The sequence below is a fragment of the Ascaphus truei genome, chromosome 3 (genome assembly GCF_040206685.1).
Source record: "Ascaphus truei isolate aAscTru1 chromosome 3, aAscTru1.hap1, whole genome shotgun sequence".
Taxonomy (NCBI): domain Eukaryota; kingdom Metazoa; phylum Chordata; class Amphibia; order Anura; family Ascaphidae; genus Ascaphus; species Ascaphus truei.
In genome coordinates, this window is record NC_134485.1 from 108451430 (window position 1) to 108468314 (window position 16885).

The 16885-nt window shown below is 48.0% G+C and overlaps 1 protein-coding gene across 1 annotated transcript in view; it reads right to left on the reverse strand.

The window, feature by feature from the left end:
• Positions 1–551: 551 nt before the first annotated feature.
• WDR81 (WD repeat domain 81) overlaps positions 552–16885 on the reverse strand; it is a 36054-nt gene continuing 19720 nt past the window's right edge. The window contains exons 8-11 of the mRNA XM_075589308.1: positions 15096–15761; positions 9117–9262; positions 7026–7205; positions 552–1911 (exon numbers count right to left, since the gene is read on the reverse strand). Coding sequence (XP_075445423.1) covers positions 1585–1911; positions 7026–7205; positions 9117–9262; positions 15096–15761 — 1319 coding nt within the window. The 3' untranslated portion in view covers positions 552–1584. The remainder of the gene's footprint in view (positions 1912–7025; positions 7206–9116; positions 9263–15095; positions 15762–16885) is intronic.

Below are 16885 nucleotides of genomic sequence, written 5' to 3' on the forward strand. Positions count from 1 at the left end.
GTGCAGAGAGTAGTACTGAGACTGGGGGCGGGAGCAGGCAGTGCAGAGAGTAGTACTGAGACTGGGGGCGGGGGCAGGCAGTGCAGAGAGTAGTACTGAGACTGGGGGCGGGGCGGGGGCGGGGCGGGGGCAGGCAGTGCAGAGAGTAGTACCGAGACTGGGGGCAGGAAGTGCAGAGAGTAGTACTGAGACTGGGGGCAGGCAGTGCAGAGAGTAGAACTGAGACTGGGGGCGGGGCGGGGGCAGGCAGTGCAGAGAGTAGTACTGAGACTGGGGGCAGGCAGTGCAGAGAGTAGTACTGAGACTGGGGGCGGGCATGAGCACTCGTGTGTGTGTGTTTGTGTGCAGCCTGTCCCTGATTGGAGGAGCGGAGGGCCAATCAGAGGACAGCGGGGGCGGAGCTCACACCCCGGCGGCCCAGAGACGTCTGTGTGACTGTCCTTCCTGGCAATAAGGTAAGGACACGGATTGGGGGATTGACAGGATGGGGGGCCAGGGTGAGATGGTGACAGGATGGGGGGGCCAGGGTGAGAGGATGGGGGGCAGGGTGAGATGATGATAATGGGTGGGGGGGAGGGGAGATAAGATGGTGATGGGGGCCAGCCTGGGGAGATGAGATCATGATGATGGGGGATATTTTAAATGTATTGGGGAGGTGAGGGTATATTTTATATGTATTTGGGGGAGGTGGGGGTATTTTTTATATGTATTTGGGGGAGGTGGGGGTATTTTAAAAAAAATGTATTTGGGGGAGGTGGGGGTATTTTTTAAATGTATTTGGGGGGCGTGGGGGTATTTTTTATATGCATTTGTGGGGCGTAGGGGTATTTTTTATATGTGTTCGGGGGGGCGTGGGTGTCCAGTATTTTTGGACAAGCGATCTGGCAACCCTAATGTCAGTAGATATACAAACTACCGGTATGTCGTTTGCGTTATTTATTTCATTGCACGATTGATTTCATTACCGTGGGCAGTTGTCACCATAAAAAATATAACAGGAATGGAGTTAATCAAGCCACTCTGGATAAAGATTATCCAGTTACGTGCACTATTTACACAAGATACTTTTGTAATTTATAGCTTATAAAGTGAAGAGGGAACCATTTATTTTAGCAAGTGAAAGTATATAAAAAAAGAAAAATTTAAACAATTGTTGAGGGCTTCCTATTCATTTCATACCAAACCACACTTGGCATTGCTTATACGTTATGTGGAACCACAATGTGAGGGATTTCTAGATTCTATTCTCCCTGCTCAAGAAGGTTAACCCCTGTTCCTCCAACACAATGATTCAGACACGGAATTCCTACGTAAATGGAGAGAGAATAGTCACCTAATGTAAGTCTTCTCAGGGCCACCTGAAAGCTAGCACCACCACTCATGCGTTAATACTGATTGGCTAGAAATACCCCCTCATCTAGTTCTCTTCCTAACCACTTATTTGTTGGCTTGTCTAGGAATGGCTAATAAGAATAATTGGTCATATCAAGCCAATGGCTTTTAGGAATGCAGTTTTGTAAAGCGCAGGGTTACGATTTACTGCAGCTGTCGCGGTTTACTAAAATTAAACCAGAGTGAAATCGTCTAAGCCAGAAGACGGACAACTCCATTGTCTGAACCCAAGAGAAGAAGCCGTTTGGTAGGAAGAACAGCTAGGTTGGTCAAAGTCCCCCTGAAATTCTCCGAGCTGAGTTTGGTGCTGCTGTTGGGCAGGGACGAAGAATCCAAGAGGGAGTAGATTCCAATCTTGTTTGCCACGGTGCCAGTGACAATCTCGCTGCCGTACAGGTCAAACGCATGGATGGGGTCAGAGGTGGATTTAAACTGATGTAAAGGTTTCTGCTCTAGCTCCTTCCAGACGGTCAGCGAGTGATCAGAGGATGAACTTACAACGATGTTTCCATCTGCTGCCTGCAGAACAAAAACAAAAGCCAGTGAAGCAGACAGACAACGTTCAGAGTTAAAATGCTCAAAAAGGGCCCTCGGGCAACAAACAGATTACAGAAGTTAGTCGTATCTACTGTTTGTTATTAAATAGTCGCATTTAAAATTATATATAAAGCTGAGATGTAACAAAGTGAAAGCACTTCGATATGAAGTCAGTTTCACCCCTTTTGTTTGTTTTGTACTTGTGTCTTTCTTCATACAGCTCAACCCCGCTATAACTCGATCCGTTACAACGCGAATCCGCTTATAACGCGATGCAAGCGCGGCTCCCAATTTACGCATTTATGAATACGTTACAACACGATTATTGGGATCTGAAATACTTTATTGTACAATGCATACAATTGTACATTATTTCTAACGCGATCCGCTTATAGCGCGATGTGATTCTTTGGACCCCAAGCACAGCGTTATAAGGGGGTTGAGCTATATTTGTGAGCCAAAGTTTTGACTTCACACAGCTTTACAATACATACCATGGGATGTACCACACATCGGGGCAGAATGATCAAGTGCCGGCACAGATTAGAGCACCGAATCTGGCCTCAACTCCCAGTGACTTGAATGGGAGCGGACGCCAGATCGGGTGCGCTAACCCTTAGCAGCACTCGATGAATCTGCCCCACTGTGCTTTTGTAAGGTGCTCCCTATTTAAAGATGAATGCTGCACTGATTCAAAGTTGCTATTATGATAAGGAGGAGTCAAGTAGTTCCTTGCAAGTAGTAAAGTTCTGTAGTTCCAAAAATGTATGTTTTACGAGTCTTTCATGTAAAAAGAACAATTTGTGAATAAACATATTGTTTGCAGCGAATAAGTGGGGCAGCACTTTTAAATCAGGGTTTGTAAATAAACACACTCAAATTATGCCTGTGGATTATGTGCATGTATATAAAAAAACAGCACTCAAATTAACATTTAAAGGTGCGGATTACATCAGGTTGATGCTTTGGTTCCTTTCTTGCACCTTTCTCAATACAGTCTTGAGATGTTCATGCGAATGCCGTTTTACCGGTGTTTAATGCAGTCGAGGACATTTTGCCACAGGCACTACGCCACCGGGACATTTAGCCGCCGGCCTTTTCGCCACCAAATTAACCCCTTAATCCCACACCCTTTACACAAACCCCTTACCCTAAAACTTAAACTAGAGTTGCCAGACATCCAGTATACACAGGACCGTCCCTTAGTTCATCGACTTGTCCCGTAAAAGTCTGTCAGGAAGCATAATTGTTTTGACGTGAAAGGCCTGAACTTAATGACTAATTAAATCAGTCATAAAAAACGTAATAAAGTTTGATTAGTGTAATAGTTACCTTTTCCAATAGATGTCGCCTTACTAAATTATTAAAATAGGAAAGTTAGGACACTGTCTGGTCATCTCATAATACCATCGACACCCTCCCCTACAGGCGTTACTTTTTCTCCCACCGTTACTTGTTAGATCAGTACCCGTCTTTCCCCGCCCCCGACCAAGAGCAGAGAGGGTAAAAAACAGACTACAGCAGTCAAGTGCCATTCAGCTCGGAGAATTATGACGCCACATTTTTACACTGTAGTGGATTTCATCGTCCCCTATTGTAAAAACTTAAATGTGGCAATCCTACCCTTAACCCCCTAAGGCTAATCTTTACCCCAAAAACCTTAACCCCTGACCCTAAACCCCCGAATCGTTCTCCTTACCCTAAAAAGCTTAAGCATTACCCCAACACTTCTAAATGCCAACGCTCATCCCTTCACTTTCGTGGCGATGCAGCTGGCGTGTGACTGCCCGTGGCTCCTGATCGGCAGCGGCAGGACCTATTCTGTGTTTACTTTATTGACCTGGATTCTTCCAGCTTCACTGTGCACCCGTGGCAAATTTCTACAACACTTGTGAGTGCTCCTTCCCTATTACTAGTCATCATATATGCAACAAAATATTAAAACACCATAACAACTGTTGTGGCTCAAGAGAACAGCAGCGACCCATGTTGAATATTTTGGTCAAAAGCCTGGTGACCTCCTTTGGGGTCGTGGGGCCTCATGGATTGAAAACTACCGACATAGTGAATATTCCAGTGTTTCCCTGCCCTGGTCACCACTACAAAGAACACAGCGGACCACACACACTTACGCTGCTATTCAACATGCTGAGAATCAGTGTTTTCCAGGATGAAGAATAATACAGCTCTATTCAAATGAATGGGACTAATAACTTCAGAACAGGGAAGCAGCGTTGCAGAATATCAATTGGGGGCCTTTGTGTCTTATTACCATATTCATGAAAAATAAGAGTAAGTAAATACAAAATCAAGCGGCCAACATACCATATTTTAATAGAATTAGTACAGTAGTAGGTTAGCTACACTGCTTATAATAATAATAAAAAAATGCAAAGTAATTAAACATTTTAGCTGTAGGCCGGTAACGCCTAGATTATGTATATTTCATATCTAAGTCCGGGCTTCAATGCGCATTTCTTGAGCTCTCCTACAATGTGTTTTAAATAATATATTCTGGTTTGTTTTAGCATTTACAATAACCCACAGACCAGGGAAGGGGTTGCTGGTCTGTGGCCAGGGTATTTTAGCATACAAAAACAACATTGCTCCAGAGTTGGCTGCTAAATGAATGCCATTAAAGTGTAACTTGTGCATTAAGGTGCTACAGATGTAGTCAGCTTTATAGTTCTTCTTACTGAGCTATGTTAAGCAGTATGTTGTTCCATTAATGTCATAGAATAACACCATAGAATTCAGAGTTATACTGGGATGTGATATATTATCACTAGGAACAATGACAGCACCTACTGTACAACTGTATATAAAGCACATTTTTTTATGGAGTAAATGCAGGTGTGTGATAGGGTCAACTATTATATCAATATAAAATAAAAAAACAGCCTTACAGAAAATAAAAACAAAGTGCTCTCCGTGCTGACTAGGGTGAAACCAAGATCAGTGTGTGGATTCAGTACGTGAATATTCATTTTCAAACCCATCTGAAGGAGGTAACAGAAGCTGTGTCTCTTGCATCACTTTTTAAAACTGGCAAGGAAAATGAGCAAGATGTCAGCTGGCTCGGATTAAGGGAAAGAAAGATTTAGCATTTGGAAAAATAAAAATAATAATAATGATACACAAAATAGAAACAGAAAAAGGGTGCCTTTGTTCTTAAGGCTGAAATAGGGCGAGCAGCTCCCTGCACCAGTAAACAAGTCCTCATGAGATAAACTTTGTTTAACCTGTTCTAAATCAAGGTGAAATGAACTGTTACAGCAAGCACGGAGGCCAGGTAAATATGGACAAGAGTTACTCATTACTGCGAGAGTGAGGGGGGGGGGGGGGAGACTAGCATGGGTTATTTCTTTTTGGTGGGTTTTAAGGAACTGTGCACATCTTGATCCATGTAGGGATGAAGAATTGTATTTCCATTTATTGGCTCAGTCCAGAAAAAAAAAACAACAAAAAAAAACCATGTGATGTATCAAAATAAATAAAATCGCTTGTGTTAATTTCAGAGCAAATAAAAATTATTCACATTCACATGTCTCAGACAGGTCTACAACCCTGCCTTTCCCCATTATCTCTTAGCATACAGTGCTTCCACTGCAGCAAGGGATTCTGGGAAATGACATGCATATGAGCACTTACAGTGTGGCACTCTTTACTTCTAATCCAATGTAACATGAAGCCCTAAAGGCTTATTCAGTGTAGTTTAATAAAAAAAAAATGCTACAAGTATTTTCTCATAGTACAGAACTAATTTATTTAAAAAAAACACATGTAGTATATTGCTTGTTCTGCAGCTTTAAAATGGACCCCTGTGAGCTTATGCCTGCTGCATTACACAGCTTTTCCGCACAGCCTGGGTTAAAGTGCAGAGCCAGTAACCCTTCTCACAGACAGCTATTTCCACCGTTTAGGGCTGATCAGTGCGAGGCTGGTTGTTGGCTATACAACGTGAAGCTGGTATCTGGGTAGAACCAGACATTAAAGTTATGGTCTGTAATTTCACCAAAGATAATTTGGCAGCAACCCTATTCTTTTTTTTACATGCAAGGAAACCGCATCTAATTAACTTTTCCCAAACAGACTGAAAGCAGAACCCAGGGAGGGAAAAATAAAGGATCACCCTTACATCGGACAGCATAAAAGGCATCTTGAAAGGTGGAATTAATTTATTTCAACCACAGGGACCAGGAACAGTCAGTCACCCAGCAGCAAAGGGGATGAAAATGGTGTCGCAGATTTCACCTTCAAAACCAACATGCTGCTGTATATCAAACTGCATCCACACACATTGCCAAACTTCCCATATTGATTTTTCTGCCCCCACACGCTGACCTTTAACCCCCAGCGATTACCAAAAGCAAAGTCCTCTCCACAGAATGGTTTTACTTTATTGGCGCTTGGAAGGATAGTCAGTGGGGGGGGGGGGGGGGGGGGGAGGGAGGGGGCGAGCGGTCAGCAGCAATTTAAAGCATATGGGTAGCTCCACTGCCTGACGCTATATATCTCATATGCACTGACCTTGACCCCATGCAGACGCACTTACCAGAACACCCTCCTGTCTCTCCATGTTCTCCCTACTTACCACTTAGATTGTGAGCTCTTCGGGGCACCTTTTCCTAGTGTTACTTACTTGTGTGTGAAGCACTTATTCCCATTCTGTGTTCTAATATTTTGTCACGTGTGTTGTAAAGCGCCATATAAAAGATGTGTGTGTGTGTGTGTGTGTGTGTGTGTGTATATATATATATATATATACACTGTGTGCTCATTTGCATGTCATTTCCCAGAATCCCTTGCTGCAGTGGAAGTGCTGTATGCTGGGTGATAATGGGGAAAGGTGGGGTTGCAGACCTGCCTAAGACATGCAGATGAGCATACAGTTATATTTGCATATTTGCTCTCCCCATTTCAAGTCACCAAAAAATGGTTTTGCACTCCGTGTCCTGACGTAAACCTACACAGGAATAAAGTGTACGCCGCGTACAATATACCTTTATATTACAGGCACATCTTTGAAGGCCGTAAAGCCGCTGTGCTGACAGTGTGGACAGTGGCCCACCCTGCCTTGCGCACCTGCCGCTTACCTTCATCTGAAGGATGTCGCCTTCATGTGCCGGCCACCCTCTTAGGACCAGGCCCGTCCTGGTGTCCAGGAGGATGATAAAGCCGGAAGAGAAACCTGCCACCACACTGCGCCCGTTCGGGCTGACCGCCAAGTATCGGATAAGCCCGGGATTTACATTGCTCGCGAGCTTGAATTCGTGCTACAAGACAGAACAAAAGAAATAAAAAACAGCCAGATATATGTAGATTTGTTTTTCAACTATGATTTATCATCTAGATTGGGCTGAGAAAGTAGTTACGAATTAAAAAAAAAAAAAAAAAATCAGGAAAGAAATAAGGGCAGTAAAAACACCATTAGACATGTTTGCAAAACATTTTTAAGATGAGCATTTAAAGAAAAAAATGGAAAATACTTATCTGTTAGTCCTGCAAAACTAACCGACATAACTTCACTTGAACACGATTGCATCTTTAAAGGCGAAGTTCCACATAAGTCCTAACACTCCACTGAAACAGCCCTCACTAAAATAACTAATGACCTCCATGCTGCCAAAGACAGAGGTCATTACACTCTGCTCATATTACTCGACCTCTGCAGCATTTGATACCGGGGACCACCCTCTTCTCCTTCACATTATCCATACTCTTGGTATCCGTAACAAAGCTATCCTGGATCTCCTCTTACCTCTCCCATCGTACATTCAGGTTCTCTTTTACCAACACCTCCTCCATTGATCTCTCTATGGGGTACCCCAGGAGTCTGTCCTGGGACCTCTTCTCTCTTTACACTCTCTCTAGGTGACCTAATCACATCTCTTGGGTTCAAATATCCCCTCTATGCTGATGACACACACATTTACTTACACCTGCTGGTCAGACTAAAGTTTCTGAATGTCTCCTTTATCATCCTGGATGCCCTCCGCCGACAAACTTAACATGGCAAAAACAGAGCTCCTCATATTTGCTCCCAAAACTGTCCCTATTACCTCCTTCCACATTACTGTTGGAAGTACTATCAAACGCCCAGTAGTACAAGCACGCTGCCTAGGGGTCACACGCGACTCCTCTCTCACATTCTCCTCGCACATTCAAAAGGTAGCTAAAACCTGTAGTTTTTTCCTCCGCAATATTACAAAGATACACCCTTTCCTCTGCTGCTCGACTACTAAAACTCTGACTCAGGCCCTCATTCTCTCCCGTCTCGATTACTGTAACCTCCTGCTGTCCGGCCTTCCTGTCTCCCCTACAATCTATACTAAACACTGCTGCCAGAATCACTCTACTCTTTCCTAAATTTGTCTCAGCGTCTCCTCTGCTGAAATCCCTCTCCTAGCTTCCTATCAAATCCCGCATCTCACACTCAATTCTCCTCCTCACTTTTAAAGCTTTACACTCTTCTGCCCCTCCATACAACTCAGCCCTAATTTCTCGCTATACACCATCCCAACTCTTCCGTTCTGCTCAAGGATGTCTTCTCTCTACCCCCTTTGTATTTAAAGCCCTCTCCCTCCTTAAACCTCTCTCACTGACTGCCCCACACCTCTGAAATGCCCTCTCTATCCAAGACCCATCTTAAAACACACCTGTTTAACAAAGTATAACGCCGTGGCAGATACATACATATCTCATACATAACCCTTGCATTATGCAGGCACCCTTACCAGAACCTACCCCTTACCAGAACTTACCTACGGTCTCTGTACGTTTTTCTTACCTAACAATTAGATTGTAAGCTCTTCAGAGCAGGGACTCCTTTTCCTAAATGTTACTTATATGTCTGAAGCACTTCTTCCCATTATGTGTTATTTATTATTTATATGATTATGTCACATGTATTACTGCTCTGAAGCGCTATATACATTAATGGCGCTATATAAATAAATTCATGCATACAGTACATGTTTCTATAAAGACCAACTCCTACTGTTATGTCCTGTATATTGCCGCCCCAGTACTACCGCTTCAGCTACAATGGCACCTTGACCCCCATACATCTACAGGGTAAAAGGTGGATGTAGTTGGCAGACATTTTCTTTTATCCCTTCTACTGCTTCTTTTTACATTGCTGGCCCGTATTGCCAAAACAGATGAGCTTAAAGCCGCACACTGACCTGCAGTCCTGGTTTCCGGAGATCAATGAAGCGAAGGACGGAGTCAGCACTTCCAACAGCGACACTGCAGTGAGGAGGCGGCATCGTTGCTACAGCCGTGATGGGCACTTTGCTATCCCCAGTCTCGTAGGTTCGGATGGTTTTACCTTTGCAAAGTGAAGAACGTTTACTGCACCTAACATGCTGTGTGCACCAACAGATCTTTAGTAGGAAGAGACCGCTAGTCCCTCGCATTGCACCAGTATCTCAAAAGCACAAAAAAATAAAACCAGGTGGTTCTATATCAGGTTCTATATACACAGGTTCTATATACACAGGTTCTATATAAAATCAGGTTCTATATACACAGAAGGCAGGACCCGGCTTGGGAGAAATCACAGGGGCCCGGTGCAAACTAAGTGTGGGGCCTATTCCCTTCCCGGTAGCCCTACCGGTGGGGTTGCTGCGGCGCTGGAGGGAGTCCACTCGGAAGGGGGGAGGGGATCCTGACATGAAAGTTGGGCCTGGCTTCCGTGATTGCTGCCTTGGTGGGCTCCCTCCCTCGTCGCTCCCGTTCCACTGGTGAGCGCTAGGCCTCAGAAATCATGGGCCCCGGTGCAACGCACCAATTGCACGCTGGCATCAAGCTGGCCCTGAGAACGGGGGTGTCGATCAAGCCATTTTTCGACTGAAAAATCACCACAGACATCAGTGGGGATTTTCAGGGGAAAAAAAATAAAATAAATCTGCTTCAGTGTATATACAAAATGAGCCCCGTAGGCTCTTATTTAACATGCTGAAGCCGCATCCCGTAAACGGAGAAGATTTTAGTCCCAGTCATTTGAATAAAGCGGTTATTTTCTCCAGTACAGGGAAGCTGCTTCACAGGTTACTGAATAAGAGCCTTATACATAGTGATGCACCAGCGTCCCACTAGATGGCGCTAAATAATTATAGCATTGCATTTACCATACGAGGAGGGCTCAAAGTACAGATACACAAACTTCAGCAGGGGCCACTAAATGGAATTACAGTATATAGAACAACTCTGGTTAATAAATGAATAGCTAAAATTTGGCAGCAAATGATTTGCTCGCCTCTATCTGACAGATATCATTAGAGCAAGTTTTTGAGCCCCACTTGGTAGGCGAGCATAGATTGTATTCGGACCAATCTGACGGACGCCCGTTTTAATATTTGTATTTTTAAGTCCAAATAAAAGCCGTCACCTTTTATGAAAATGCTACATTTTTACATTGCACAATTGCAACAAAATAACTCCAGGTTTTAATTTTTTGTTTTTAAATAAAATGCATTGCAAATTGGGTCCTATTGAATGGTCATCCTGCCCGTGATGATGCCACCAGTGACCATTTTGATTTCCAGGCGGCCCCACAATTCAGGTTGTTACAATTGTATTTTGAACACAGGCAATCCCCCCTTTGTAAATGCAAAAGATATTGCCAAGTGGTGCTACACTTGTAAAGCTGACACTGCTCTGCTATTACGGGCGGAAGGTGCAGCTCAGGGGGTAATGTTACTGCCTTTATAGCAGGGGAGTCTGGTTTAAATCCCAGTGGCAGGTCTCCTTGTGACCTTGGACAAGTCACCATCTCCCTGTGCCTCCCTGCACCAAAATTAGATTGTAAGCTCTACGAAGCAGGGACTCCATGTCCACATTAAGAAAAAAAAAATGGCACAGTATGCTCATTTGCATGTCATTTACCAGAATCCCTTGCTGCAGTCTAAGCACTGTATGCTGGGCGATAATGGCGAAGGCAGGTTTGCAGACCTAAGACATGCAAATGAGTAATATTTCCATTTGATAGATAGATATATATATATATATATATATATATATATATATATATATACACTAGCTGAGAGACCTGGCGTTGCCCGGGATGTAATGTTCCCGTTCCTCTCTCTCTCCTCCCCCCTCTCTCTGTTTGTCCCCCATTCACATCAATCCAGTCCCCCCCCCTCCCTCCTTTACAGCTTCATGTAGCGTGTGTGCGTCAGTCACTGTGTGTTTGCGCGCGCGTCAGTGAGTCTGAGGCAGAAACACAAACACACACAGACTGACTGACGCACACACAGTCAGTGTGTGTGTGTGTGCCTCAGTCAGTGTGTGCGTGCGTGCGTCAGTCAGGGTTTGTGTGCGCGTCAGTCAGTGTGTGCGTGCGTGCGTGCGTGCGTCAGTCAGTCAGTGTGTGTGTGCGCGTGCGGCAGTCAGTGTGTGTGTGGGGGTGTGTGTGCGCGTGCGGCAGTCAGTGTGTGTGGGGGTGTGTGTGCGCGCGTCAGTCGGTGTGTGTGTGTCAGTCGGTGTGTGTCAGTCAGTGTGTGTGTCAGTCAGAGTGTGTGTGTGTGTGCGCGCGTCAGTTAGTGTGTGTGTGTGTGAGCCAGTGTGTGTGTGTGAGCCAGTGTGTGTCTGTGAGTCAGTGTGTGTGTGTCAGTCAGTGTGTGTGTGTGTCAGTCAGTGTGTGTGTCAGTCAGTGTGTGTGTGTCAGTCAGTGTGTGTGTGTCAGTCAGTGTGTGTGTGTCAGTCAGTGTGTGTGTGTGTCAGTCAGTGTGTGTGTGTCAGTCAGTGTGTGTGTGTGTCAGTAAGTTGTGTGTGTCAGTCAGTGTGTGGGAGGTGATGTGAGTGGAGCGCCGGGGAGGGGAGCACCAGGGAGGGGAGTCAGGGGAGGGGAGTCAGGGGAGGGGAGGGGAGTCAGCGGCGGGGAGGGGAGGTGGGTCAGCGCCAGGGAGGTGAATGAGCGGCGGGGAGGGAGGTGAGTGTGATGGGGGGGAGGAGAGGTGTGTGTATACCCGGCGTTGCCCGGAGGCAGGGGGGGGGCGTCAAAGGCAGGGGGGGGAAGCGTCAAAGGCAGGGGGGGGGGCGTCAAAGGGAGGGGGGGGCGTCAAAGGGAGGGGGGGGCGTCAAAGGCAGGGGGGGGCGTCAAAGGCAGGGGGGGGTGCGCCTCAAAGGCATGGATTCCTCCCCCTGCATTTCCTCACCTAGCAGCATTAAGTCCCTGCCGCCCTCCTCCTGCTCCTCGGGGATGTTGAGCCGTAGAGAGCATGCTCTGGGAGGTGGGGGGGTAGGTGGGGGGGTTAAGTGGGGGGGGAGAAGTGGGGGGGTGGGGAAGTGGGGGAGCGACACACGCGACACCTACCTGTACTTCCGGGCGCCGCCATCTTCTCACTGGGCGCTGCGAGGGAGGAAGGGGGCCCTTCCGGGCTCCGCCATCTGTTCCAGTTGGAGCGGCGGCGGGGAGGGAGGTGAGTTGTAGCGGCGAGGGGGAGAGAGACCTGGCGTTGGCCCGCTCCCTTCTCTCTCCCTCTTTCTCCGTGTTCCCCAGAGGGGAGGGACGAACAGTGGACAGGAGGGGGGGGATGAACAGTGGACAGGAGGGGGGGGACGGACAGTGGACAGGATGGGGGGACAGTGGACAGGAGGGACGGACAGTGGACAGGAGGGGGGGGGCAGGAGGGGGGGCAGTGGACAGGAAGGGGGGGGCAGTGGACAGGAGGGGGGGGCAGTGGACAGGAGGGGGGGGCAGTGGACAGGAGAGGAGGGGAGGTGGACAGGAGGGGGGGGCAGTGGACAGGAGGGGGGGGGCAGTGGACAGGAGGGGGGGGCAGTGGACAGGAGGGGGGGGCAGTGGACAGGAGGGGGGGGGGCAGTGGACAGGAGGGGGGGGGCAGTGGACAGGAGGGGTGGAGCAAGTGGACAGGAGGGGGGGGCAGTGGACAGGAGGGGGGGGCAGTGGACAGGAGGGGGGGGCAGTGGACAGGAGGGGGGGCAGTGGACAGGAGGGGGGGGGCAGTGGACAGGAGGGGGGGGGCAGTGGACAGGAGGGGGGGGGCAGTGGACAGGAGGGGGGGGGCAGTGGACAGGGGGGGGGGCAGTGGACAGGGGGGGGCAGTGGACAGGAGGGGGGGGCAGTGGACAGGAGGGGGGGCAGTGGACAGGAGGGGGGGGGCAGTGGACAGGAGGGGGGGGCAGTGGACAGGAGGGGGGGCAGTGGACAGTGACACACACACACACACACACACACGTCTCAGTTGATGCGCCCTTTCTCACTTCCGTTTGGCGCCGGAGGTGGGGGAGCGACACCTTGTACTTCCGTCCGCCGCCATCTTCTGACTCGGCGCCGCGAGGGAGGAAGGGGGTCCGCCATCTTACGCGCCGCGTGGCAGCTGCCTGTTCCCCCGCCGGGGGGGGGGGGGGGAGAGGTGATTTGGAGCGGGGAGAGGTGATTTGGAGTGGGGAGGGGGGAGAGGTGATGCCGCTGGGGAGGGGGAGAGGTGAGTTTGAGCGCCGCTGGGGAAGGGGGAGAGGTGATGCCGCTGGGGAGGGGGAGAGGTGATTTGGAGCGGGGAGGGGGAGAGGTGATTTGGAGCGGGGAGGGGGAGAGGTGATTTGGAGCGGGGAGGGGGAGAGGTGATTTGGAGCGGGGAGGGGGAAGAGGTGATTTGGAGCGGGGAGGGGTGATTTGGAGCGGGGAGAGGTGATTTGGAGCAGGGAGGGGGAGAGGTGATGCCGCTGGGGAGGGGGAGAGGTGAGTTGGAGCGCCGCTGGGGAGGGGGAGAGGTGATGCCGCTGGGGAGGGGGAGAGGTGATTTGGAGCGGGGAGGGGGGAAGAGGTGATTTGGAGCGGGGAGGGGTGATTTGGAGCGGGGAGAGGTGATTTGGAGCAGGGAGGGGGAGAGGTGATGCCGCTGGGGAGGGGGAGAGGTGATGCCGCTGGGGAGGGGGAGAGGTGATTTGGAGCGGGGAGGGGGGAGAGGTGATGCCGCTGGGGAAGGGGGAGAGGTGATTTGGAGCGGGGAGGGGGAGAGGTGATTTGGAGCGGGGAGGGGGGAGAGGTGATGCCGCTGGGGAGGGGGAGAGGTGATTTGGAGCGGGGAGGGGAGAGAAGTGATGCCGCTGGGGAGGGGGGAGAGGTGATTTGGAGCGGGGAGGGGGAGAGGTGATGCCGCTGGGGAGGGGGAGAGGTGAGTTGGAGCGCCGCTGGGGAGGGGGAGATGTGATGCCGCTGGGGAGGGGGAGAGGTGATTTGGAGCGGGGAGGGGGGAGAGGTGATGCCGCTGGGGAAGGGTGATTTGGAGTGGGGAGGGGGAGAGGTGATTTGGTGTGTGTCTGTGTGTCTGTGTGTCTGTGTGTGTGTGTGTGTGTGTGGCGAGCGGCGAGCCGAGGGGGAAGAGTGGCAGTTGGGTGACGTCACACACAGCAATCTGATTGGCCAGAGGCTGAGGACCAATCAGATTCACCGCAGATAGCACTAACCATTCGATTTTATATATTAAGATATATACACAAATACAACTGTATGCTCATCTGCATGTCTTAGGCAGGTCTGCAACCCCGCCTTTCCCCATTATCACCCAGCATACAGCACTTCCACTGCAGCAAGGGATTCTGGGAAATGACATGCAAATGAGCACACAGTGTCACTTTTTCCCTTGCTGCAGTGGAAGTGCTGTGTGCTGGGTGATGATGGGGAAAGGCGGGGTTGCAGACCTGCCTAAGACATGCAGATGAGCATACAGTTGTATTTGCATATTTGCTTTCCTGTGGAGGGTTTTTGTCACTTTTTTTACTCACCATAACTTAACTCAGTATTATGGTATATATATACACACTTGAAGTGGTCTATCGCAAACACCCTGGAAATGTACTTTTAAGGTACTTGGTATGGTGCTCATACAGTATGTTAACAAGCCATTTTGAAGAGCCACAGAAATGTTTTATTTTACCTTGCCTTTTTAAAATAGAAAGCCACCGGCAGATTTCATATGAAACCATGTTATCAAGAGGAAATAGTAAAAGGCTTTTGGCTAGGGAATGGTTCTTCGTTGTTTTGTTAAAAATAATAATAATAAATAATAATAATAATGGCAGCAATGCCACCTGTTTTTAATAACAAAACAAACCTGTACGAGCTATTGAATATGTATAAACAAATACATGGCTTCATTGTATCGAATTGCCTCCCCTGCCTTTGTTTGTACCTGTAAACTGGTCCCATATGCAGACGGCTCCGTCACAGCTCACTACCTGCTGCACCGACTCCAGCTGCCCCACATAGAACACAGACTTCTTGTGCTCCGCGTAAGTCAGACGCGACTCTATCTCTGTGGTACCATCGCCATAGTTATACAGCGGCCACAAGCGGACTGTTTTGTCCTTGCTGCCGCTCAGGAAGAAATCTTCCCCACTCACGGGTTTCACACATTTGATGGCCCCCGAGTGGCCCACAAAGCTCTGGAGCTTGATTTGGTGGAAGTAGAAGTGTGGTTCCTGCTGGCTCACGCCGATCTCGTATTGCCAGTATGCCAACCAGTTGCCACACAGCATGTGGGCGCTCTTTTGAAGGTCCTGCTTTAAAGGGTTTTCATCGCTGGTCAAGCTCTCCATCACCGGGCTGAGACACGCGGACCTGGACACAGGAACCTGTGCATCTCTAGGCACCTGAATCCGGTTTCCAACCATGACACTTCCGAATGTGCCAGAATGGCTTTCATCCTCCGAGCTGAAGAGTGAAGCCCTTACACTGGCACTGCATGCCCGAGAACGCTCCTCACTGCCCATATCCTTTGGAATTACAGCTTCCTGATAGACCATTGTCAGCTTCCAAATCAACTCATGGTTTGGGACCATCTGGCAAATTACATCACCTTTAAAAAGGAAAAAAAAATAAAAAAAATTATAGACACAGACACACAGACACCCACTCTGACCCAGTGGACTATCTGTTGTCTGTGATGCAACATCTTCTAAGAGCAGTGTGCAAGGAGAGGTGCCATCGGCCCTAGCATCTACTGCAGCATTCACAGAAAAAAAAATAAGATGAGGAAGCCTACGGATGAGCGAGACTGCTGATTCCACTGTACTTTTAATGTATAATGCCGGTTTGCATCTATTGTCATGCGAGTGCGATACAAACCAGACCGTATGTGTGGATGGACAAGGCTAAAACCCATTTGCCTGTATTCTTACCCAGAACCACAACATGAAGTGTCATAAAAGAGATGTATAGATATACACATACACACAATATGAAGGAAAAGGCTGTACAAGGCTGAATTTCCAGCTGAATATTCTGGAGCTGTGTGTAATTTAAGAAAACACTTTCTGGCTTTTTGCTCTAAAAATAAGAAAACCGGATACACAATGTTGCTGTACAAGATCATAGTGTGTAGATGATTTGTAAAAAAATATTTTTTTTTTATCTGGTGGGCATTTCAAATAAACTGGAAAAAATGAATTAAAAATAAATAAATAAAAAGTGTAATTTTTCAGCACAATTCTCAATCAAGAGCCAAGTCTGGCAGTTTTAATACCAATAAAGTGCTGGGCCGACTCATCTCAATAGAAAGAGGTGATCTGGCACACAATCAATGAAGCACTATAATGTCACCTGCCGGTGCCCACAGTCCAAGGGGGGTCGTCCTACCAGGTCCCCAAGTGGTATCAGGGTAAAGAGAATAGTCCAGGCACATGGTCTTATCACAAAGTAGAACATTTAATGCAGCATAAATCCAACGTTTCGGCTGCACAAGGCGAGAGCTGGGCCGACTCATCTCAATGACTGCACAGTTACAGGGAACCAATAATAAAATGACCATTACTGTGTGCCCAACTCTTACTGCTTAAAACTGCAAAGTTGCAGAGAAAGGGCAGTTAAAATGTGGAATTCATTGCCCATGGAGACTGATGGCAGATACAATAAATACCTAAATACCTTCAAAAAAAGATTGGACATAATCAAAGGAAAAATGATTATACAGGGATATACCAA